Source organism: Phoxinus phoxinus (genome assembly GCF_949152265.1).
Source record: "Phoxinus phoxinus genome assembly, chromosome: 4".
In the NCBI taxonomy this organism is placed as follows: Eukaryota; Metazoa; Chordata; class Actinopteri; order Cypriniformes; family Leuciscidae; genus Phoxinus; species Phoxinus phoxinus.
In genome coordinates this window covers 6,901,254-6,910,882 of record NC_136879.1, presented here as the reverse complement: position 1 = coordinate 6,910,882, position 9,629 = coordinate 6,901,254, and the positions used below count along the sequence as shown (strand labels likewise).

Genomic DNA, 9,629 nt, shown 5'->3' with positions numbered 1-9,629 from the left:
GAATCATTTATAACACCTGGAAAAGTGGTCCTCTGATCTGGGAGGAGCGTTGAGTCGCAACCCCAACATCTTTAAATGAGACAGAACGACATCTCGATGCCGAACTGCCATCTGCTCAAATTGAGCTAGGATCAACCAATCGTCGATAGTATAATACGCAAATGCGCTGGAGTCTCAGAGGAGCCAGAGCTGCATCCACGCATATTGTAAAGGTGTGGGGTGATAAACCTAGACCGAATAGAAGAACCCGATACTGGTATGCTTCGCCCCCGAAAGCAAACCTCAGGAACCTCCTGTGATGAGGATGGATAGATAATCGTCCTTCAAGTCTATTGTGACAGACAGTCCTCGGGCTGAATCTGTGACACAATCATATTAGCGTAAGCATACTATGAACATGAGATTCTGAAACCTGCCGTTTAATTGACGCAGGTCTAGAATAGGACGCAACCCCTCATCCTCTTACGGAACAATGAAGTAGCGGCTGTAAAACCCTGACTGTCTGCTGGGAGGAGGAACCCCTTCTATTGCTCCTTTTTGCAAAAGTGTCAGCACTTCCTGCTCCATAACCAGAGCCTACTCAAGGTCCACCACTGTGGGGACGACCCCTAGAAATCTGGGCGGACGAGAACCGAACTGAATTCTGAACCCTTTTCTATAGTGTGCAGGACCCACTGAGAAATATGTGGCAGTAGTTTCCACGCTGCCAGAAATTCTGCTAAGGGCACCAGTCTCTCGAGACTGGCCTCTGGATTTGGTTGAACAGTCACTTCAGTGCCCTGAAGCGGCGAACCGGCAGGGACAACCGAACTGACCATTCTTCAACCCTCCTCGGAGGGTCGTATGGGGACCCTGACACCTCGGTGCCCTGAACGGCGAACCGGCAGGGAACAACCGAACTGGCAGCGCTGCGACCCTCCTCAAAGAGTCGCACCCCAGAGGTCACCGAGGAGAAACGATTTCTCAAAACCGTCCCTGCCCCGGAGGAACCTTCAGAAGCCTGATAGCCTCAGCGTCAGGACTTCTTGTCTAAGTTTTATTAGAGATAACGACAGTCCTCAGATCTTGCCTACCTCTAACTACCTTAGTTCCAATGACCCTCCTCGGAGGATCGTTGGAAAAAGCAGGCACCTCGGTGTCCTGAAACGGCGAACCGGCAGGAGAACCGAACTGGCAGCGTTGCGACCCTCCTCAGAGAGTCACACCCCAGAGGGCGCCGAGGAGAAACGATTTCTCAAAACCGTCCCTACCCCGGAGGGGACCACCCTCAGAAGCCTGCGGCCTCGGCGTCAGGGCTTCTTCTTCCAAGCTATATTAGAGATAAAACAGTTCTCAGATCTTGCATATCTCTAACTGGCTAGACAGTGACCACCACCCAGGTCCCTCTCGATTGTGGATGAGCCCGAATGGCGACGCTCTATTTTGCAGCACTTTATGCTGCGAGGAGCTTTAGTCGGCTGAGACTGCTCCCGCCCAGTAGTCTCAGGAACATTAGATCGGTGAGGAAGACACCTATGGAACGCCGCTGGATAGTTTATCTTCATTTGTTGAAAGCGAAACGTTCAGAGAACAGACATATTTTTTCTTTACATCAGAAAAACGTATATATATCACTCCGTGGCCACCAGCAGGAAACAACCGAACTGGCACCGCTGCGACCCTCCTCAGAGAGTCGCCCCCCAGAGGACACCGAGGAGAAACGATTTCTCGAAACCGTCCCTCCCCCATATAGTTTATCTGTTGCGCGACGCAATTCTCGAATAGCGTCAGTGCTGACATCCTCACATTCATCCATGTCCTTATATAGTTTACCCACCAATGCTGCCTAATAATATTTATCTATTATTTATGATGGCTGGTGGATAACGTCGGGGTAATGATGACGCCGACTCGGGAGAGAGATAGCTAGTAAGCGTCTCTTTAAAGGTGCCATGTGTAAAAATTGAGGTAAAAATATCCAAAAAATGAGCTACACGCATCAAAAGAATGAGAAGAAATAAGGGCGATGATGTCATTAAAAAAATTTCAAGTTATAGTGCTGCAGAGATATCAACCTTAATTAGCATTAGCATTACTAGCCATGGCCCGACAGGTGTCGTAAAACCAGTTTCGGCCATGGGAGGCGGTATGCAGGCAACATAACCACCAGCCAACCTGCAATACACGAATAACTCGCATGGCTTGTGGGCGTACTTGAACCTGATGTCATCGTGTGGAAAGTGTACAGCCCATTACTTCTGTGTTGTCCTCACTGCAGTGTAGCAACTGTAGCTATACAACCAGCTAACTCTGATGCAAAATGACGACAAGTCGTAGTGAGCGATTTCTTGCTGTTTACTGTGGCTTTAACATCATCTTACATGACAGAGTGAAAACTGTAACAAAGAAATAAAGTTTGACTGTTTTAACATAAATCTTGTCTAATGAAATATACATGTAAATAAATAATGTAACTGTGTGTAGTCTTTTCTTTTTAAACAGTATTGTATCATTAACTTATTACAATAACAATGAATTTCGTACTTACGACATTGCTTCTAGCGCTAACATCAGATGAATTACATGTGCTCACATACTGTCAGCTTCCTTACTTCTGTACAGGAAATAACCTCTAACCCCAAACTACGGGTCTACATAATATCAAAATAAAAGTCTCTATCAAATTAAAAGTTCCTAACATTTAGCCTTAATGGCAACACTCTCCCCGCCTGACATCTGTGAGGTCACTACTCATCAAGTTTTTACTAACATAAAAACATCACTCTTTACTCAGAAGCAAAACAAGTTCTGTCACTGGTCTAAGGAACTTTTTTGAATGTCCTTGATCTGTGGTCTTCAATTCCACCTTACGGACTTTCCCGTCTTCTCCAGGGATAGCCTTTGTGACTATCGCCCTAGGCCAGTTGTTGCGTACAACTTGGTTGTCCTTGAGGAGGACGACATCTCCTTCTTGCAGATTTTGGTGAGACTTGGTCCATTTCTTCCGGCCTTGCAAAGTTGACAAGTACACTTGTCTCCAACGGCGCCAGAACATGTTGGACAGGGCTTGTACTTGTCTCCACTGTTTGGTTAGTAGGTCTCTGTCCGTAAAGTCTCCTGGAGGAGGTGGGGTGTCGATTTTCTGAGTTAACAGCATAGATGGTGTGAGAATGAATGGATCCTCTGGATCATTTGAAAGGGGAACCAGAGGCCTTGCATTCATAATTGCTGTCACCTCTGCCATTAGAGTGCACAAGACTTCATGAGTGAGGCGAGTGCCATGTTCAAGAAGCATTGACTCCAGGATCCTTCGAGCCACTCCAATGAGGCGCTCCCATGAACCACCCATGTGCGAAGCATGTGGTGGGTTAAACACCCAGGAACATCCTTGCTGGTGTAGGTACTTCTGCACAGTGGTGTCTGGTTGTTCTGCGCTCATCCCAAGTTCTCTGCAGGCCCCAATGAAATTCGTGCCACAATCTGACCGTAGTTGTTTAGCTGGTCCTCTTATGGCGAAGAAACGCCTTAAGGCATTGACACAGCTTGAAGTGTCCATTGAGGCAATCACCTCAATGTGAACCGCCCTGGAGCTCATACAACAGAATAATATGGCCCACCGCTTGCTATCAGGCTGAACTCCTCTTGTGCGTCTGGTGGTGATGTGCCATGGTCCAAAGACATCTAGCCCCACATACGTGAAGGGAGGGCAGGCCTTGAGACGCTCGGGTGGCAAATCCGCCATTAGTTGCTCCTGCATCCGCCCTCTGAGTCTACGACAGGTCACACATTTGTGAAGAGTTGAGTTAATGAGCCTTTTACCTCCCAGGATCCAGAGTCCTGCAGCTCTCACAGCGCCTTCTGTTAGATGGCGGCCCTGATGTTTTACTTGAGTATGATGATGTCTGATGAGCAGCAAGGAAACATGATCGTCTTTTGGGAGAACTACAGGGTTCTTTTGCTCAATCTCTATGTCTGCGTTTTTCAGGCGGCCACCGATGCAGACGAGGTCATTCTGCAAGAAAGGGTTGAGACGACGAAGACAGCTGTTTAGAGGAATTGGCTTGTCTCTTTCTAGAGCTTCAAATTCCTTCCCAAATGCTTTCCTCTGAACGGCTCTAATGATGACATCTCTGGCTTGGGAAAGCTCATCTGGAGAGCGAGGCAACTCACATTTATGCCATCCTCTACACTTGTCCATGATGTTAGGGGACTTGAAAGATCTTGCAATGTGAATTAAGAGTGCCACAGCTCGCTGGAGTGTGTCAAAGGTAGAGAACCTCTCAAAACGCTCTATGCGGAGACTTTTCTCGTGTAGCTGGGTGGCATAACTCTTCACATCTGGACGAATTTCTGCATCCAACTCTGGTGAAACTAAGCTGAATGACTGGATAGGCTCCGGTTGAATGGAAGGCTTGCGCAAAAAGGTAGGTCCGCTGAACCACATTGTTTGTGTGAGACATGATGCTGGAACAGACCTTGACGCAATATCAGCCGGATTGTCCTCTGTGCGTACATAGTGCCACTGTTCAGGATTTGTGGTCTGACGAATACGCTGGACTCGATTGTGGACATATACATAAAACCGTCTGGATTGGTTTTGAATGTATCCAAGGACCACTCTGCTATCCGTGTAGAACTTAGTGGAATCTAGCTTTAAGTCCAATTCTTCCTGAATCAATTCGGCCATTTCCACAGCCAAAACCGCAGCACATAGCTCAAGTCTCGGTATGGTTGGCTCTGATTGAGGAGCAAGTTTAGACTTCCCCATGACAAATCCAATGTCAACACTGTCTTCTTGAATGGTCCTTAAATAGGCTACAGCCCCAATGGCCATAGTCGAAGCATCACAGAACACACAGAGTTCCACCTGTTTGGCCTTGGTTAAAGAGAAGCCTGTGTACCTCCTTGATATATGGAAGTGCTTCAACTCTTGCAGTGAGTTTCGCCAAGCCTCCCACTTGCCTAGTTTATCTTCAGGTAATGGAGTGTCCCATTCTGAAGGCTCAGAATTCAGTTCTCTGAGAAAGGCTCTTCCTTTGATTACGACAGGAGCCAAAAAACCCAAGGGATCAAAAACACTGTTCACTATTGAGAGAACTCCACGGCGGGTAAATGGTTTTATGTCAGTTGACACAGAGAAGGTGAATGTGTCCCTAGCTACCTCCCACAATAGGCCTAGGCTGCGTTGGATGGGCGACTCCTTCCCACAGAGGTCTACCTCTTTTACAGCTGCCACACAGTCCTCACTTGGAAAGGCTGCCAAGACAGTCGGACTATTCGATGCAAACTTGTGGAGCCTAAGGTTGGACTCAGCCAGAGAAGCCTGAGTCCTACGCAGCAAGTCAATGGCTTCAGCCTCAGTAGGGACAGAACAAAGACCGTCATCAACATAAAAGTGACGCTCGACAAAGTTGACAGTGTCTTGTCCATATCTTTGGGCACCCTTCCTGACAGCTTTCCTAAGCCCATAAGTTGCCACTGCTGGAGACGGGCTGTTCCCAAACACATGGACCTTCATCCTGTAGTCTATGAGTTCACTTGCCACATCATTGTTCTTGAACCATAAGAATCTCAAATAGTTCCTATGTTTTTCGTCTACAAGGAAGCAGTAAAACATCTGCTGTATGTCTGCCATAACAGCCACCTTTTCCTTTCGGAACCGCATGAGTACTCCCAGAAGGGAGTTGTTAGGATCAGGGCCAGTCAATAGCACATTATTTAAGGAGATTCCGGAGTGTTGGGCGCTCGAATCAAACACCACCCTGATTTGACCTGGTTTTTGTGGGTGAAACACTGCGAAGCTTGGTAAGTACCAACACTCTTCATCGTCCCTTAGTTCTGGTGCCACCTCAGCGTGATCATTTTCCAGCAGTTTGCCCATGAATGCCACATATTGCTGTTCCATCTCTGGCTTTCTCCTCAAGTTGCGTCGAAGTGATTCAAAACGTTTGAGTGCTTGGTTGCGGTTATTAGGCAAATGTTCTCTAGGCTGTCGGAACGGTAGTGGAGCAACCCAACTATGTGAATCATTTCTGTAGACTTCTTTGTCCATTATGTTCAAGAAAGTCTCATCTTCAATTGATGGTGCCAGCTTGTTGTCCTGTTCGGTGCGATCAAATACATTTTTACCCAGCCTGTCTTCTTTAGCCATGCTGGGCACTAAGACACTCTTCCTGGGCTCTTTGCCATGAAGTTTATCCCTGACATGCATAAAACTTGTGCACGGTTGGAGAAGCGAGGGCCGTTGACAATCAAGCACTGTTGTCCTGTAAGTGCTGACATTTGGCTTGTGCGTCTTCCCTAGGCAGACCTCTCCAACCACCACCCAACCTAGGTCAAGACGTTGAGCAAAGGGGGCATTGGGAGGGCCATTTACTTGTTCCCTTACTTTGTGCACTCTAATTGTGTCTCTACCAAGCAGCAGGAGGATCTCCGCAGTAGGGTCCAACTCGGGAATGTGTTCTGCTACCTTGACGAGGTGAGGTTGATGAAGAGCGGCGTTCGGCGTGGGAATTTCATCCCGGTTGTCAGGTAAGTCGTTACATTCAATAAGCGGGGGGAGAGGTATTGTCACTTTCCCATCAAGAGCCTTGACCATAAAATCTTCGGCCCTTCTGCCAAACGTTTCCTCTGTGCCGGAGCACGTTCTCAGTAGGTAAGGATATGGCTTACTCTGAATGTTAAAAAGATCAAAGAAACTGGACCTCGCCAATGAACGGTTGCTTTGGTCATCTAAAACAATATATGCCTTGATGGCTTTTTCTGGACAGCCCTTGTGATACACCTTTCCTAGGCATATCTTGGAACACGACCTCCCAACTTGTCCTGCACCGCATACTTCAGTACAGCTTGAGCTAACGACTTCGCTGTTGTCGTTACCCTCTTCTCCCTCCCTGCCATTCTGTGACGAGATACCAGGAGCCATAGTCTGTGGTGTAGGGCCCGGATGCATAGCTGAGACATGTTTGGTGCTGTCACACTCAGAACATTTCACTACTGCAGTGCAGTCCTTTGCCACATGACTATCTGAGCCACAGCATTTAAAGCAGAATCCTCTCTCCCTCAGAAAGGCTTTCCTATCTTGAAGATCTTTGGCTCTAAAGGCTTTGCACTTCTTCAGTGGATGTGGCTTTGCATGTATTGGGCAGCTCTTATTTGGATCACTGGAAGTGCTTGACTCTGCTGGGGAGACATTGGTATTATGAACTGCAATGGGGTACTTGGTGCTTTTAAATTGGGGACTTTCAGACTTTACAGCAGATCCGCTAGCATTTAAAAGGGCAAAACTGGGATCATTCCTTTTCTTTGCTTCATAGCAAATGAATCTTGTAAAGAACTCAAATGGTGGAAATCGTCCTCCATTTTCCTCTTTGTACTTTGAACCCGCAGAAATCCATTTTTCTTGAAGTCCATAAGGCAGCTTGGCTATTATAGGTTCAATACCTCGTGCATTATCCAGGTAGGACAAACCTGGAAGGTAGCCGTCTTCCTTAGCACACTGCACTTCCATCAGCAAATCTGCTAGCTCCCTTAGCTTCAGATTTTCTTTAACCGAAACCTTGGGGAACATGTCAAGTCGAGTGAAGAGGGCCTTTTCAACTACCTCTGGTGCTGCGTAACATTCCTGAAGACGTTCCCAGGCTTTCCTGAGTGCTATGTCTGGCCTTGTTACGTGCACTGAACGCAAGCGTTTCACTTGGTTGCTGGATTCTTTGCCAAGCCATCGAGTCATTAAGTCTAACTCCTCAGTAGCAGTGAGACCCAGCCCTTGTGTTGCATTTTTATATGAAGAATGCCAAGCACGATAATTTTCTGGTTTATCATCGAACTCATACAAGCTTGCACTCACCAGGTCCCGTCGCGCTAAATATTGCGCAAGATGTTCAGTTGCAGACACGCCCTGTTCAGTTTTTAGCTGGGGGTAATAGCACGGAGCAGAAATATTCAAGTCAGTTTGAAACTTCTTTGAATCGACTTGAGCATCCTCTCTGTCATATAAAGTCTGACCATATGAGAGTTTGACTGGCGGTGGAACATAAGCATCGTCTAGACCATCCTCTGATAAATTTACATTTCCCATGCTATTAGCCTGTCGTGGCTCATTTGAAGAAACAGGAACCTGCTGGTATGAAGAGAAGGGATTGTTCGGACTGAAAATGACAGTGCCATCTGTAGCAAGCTGAAAAGCCTGAGGGCTAGTATTCGTAGCTTCTCGCTTTGGGGAGCTAGTTGGGCCAAAATGAGTTTGGACGTATTCGCTTGTGCGCTCCATTTTATCTTCTCCTGATGAGCCAGTTTCATCCAACAGAATACACTTTGCAATTGAGTCAGCCGATTCCCATACGGCAGCTTCAGCTTCAGCAGCCGCTGCTTCACGACACATGGCGAGTGTTTCAAGCTCAGTCTCTCTTTTTACTTTCTCCAACTGTGATTCAGCTTCCTTAGCTGCCTTTTCTATTTTAGCTTTAGCCTCTTTTTCTGCATATTCAGCACGTACTTTAGCAGCTGCTGCTTTAGCCCGTGCACGGATTACTGCACTCCTTGCTGAAGCAGATGAGTGAGAAGAACTTCCACTTGCCACAGAAGACTTAGTACGTTTTCCTTCCATCTTGCCACGATGTTCAACACTAACTTTCAATGTCTTTTCACTGTGTTGTCCTCACTGCAGTGTAGCAACTGTAGCTATACAACCAGCTAACTCTGATGCAAAATGACGACAAGTCGTAGTGAGCGATTTCTTGCTGTTTACTGTGGCTTTAACATCATCTTACATGACAGAGTGAAAACTGTAACAAAGAAATAAAGTTTGACTGTTTTAACATAAATCTTGTCTAATGAAATATACATGTAAATAAATAATGTAACTGTGTGTAGTCTTTTCTTTTTAAACAGTATTGTATCATTAACTTATTACAATAACAATGAATTTCGTACTTACGACATTGCTTCTAGCGCTAACATCAGATGAATTACATGTGCTCACATACTGTCAGCTTCCTTACTTCTGTACAGGAAATAACCTCTAACCCCAAACTACGGGTCTACATAATATCAAAATAAAAGTCTCTATCAAATTAAAAGTTCCTAACATTTAGCCTTAATGGCAACACTACTTCATTTCAATTCAGGGAAGAGAGCGGAAGGATGGCTGAAGCCCTTGGCAAGAGACCCCTACCACCACCACCCGCTGCAGGGAAAAAGCACAAATCAAATCAGATAAGAAAAGAACCGCTCGTCACGGTCCGGGCTCGAAAGCGCGGGGGACGGCGAGCGAACTGCAGCGCATAGCCCTGTTTTACAACGTTCAGCACCCATTCTGACACGCCCGGGATCGCTTCCCATGCTTTCGCATGCATAGCTAGGGGCAGAATGGTCTCCGTGTTCTGACCGCCGCACTGCGCGGGTTCGAGAAACTGAAACGGAGGTATCAGCGCGGCGCGCGCACCCTCGTTGTCTGAATATTGCTGCTCACTGACGCTGACGACAGCAGCCGGCTGTTTCACATTCAATGACTCGGTCGCTAAGGACGGAGAACAATTTGTGACGTGAACAGGTCTTTTGTAGCCTACTGTATCTTTCAACAGTGTTCGTTTTTTTTTTCTATAGTAGAGATGATCGGTTCACGTGCGCTGTCTGATGTTGACCAATGA

The 9,629-nt window shown here is 46.7% G+C and overlaps 1 protein-coding gene across 1 annotated transcript; it reads right to left on the bottom strand.

The window, feature by feature from the left end:
• Positions 1-2,758: 2,758 nt before the first annotated feature.
• On the bottom strand, positions 2,759-9,081 carry LOC306997440 (uncharacterized protein; the record flags this gene model as incomplete). Its single annotated transcript, XM_079610745.1, has 2 exons — positions 8,918-9,081; positions 2,759-8,765 (listed from the first exon to the last, which is right to left on the bottom strand). The coding sequence occupies exon 2, from the start codon at positions 8,585-8,587 to the stop codon at positions 2,759-2,761; it is 5,829 nt and encodes a 1,942-aa protein (XP_079466871.1). The 5' UTR covers positions 8,588-8,765; positions 8,918-9,081.
• Between the last annotated feature and the right edge of the window lie 548 nt (positions 9,082-9,629).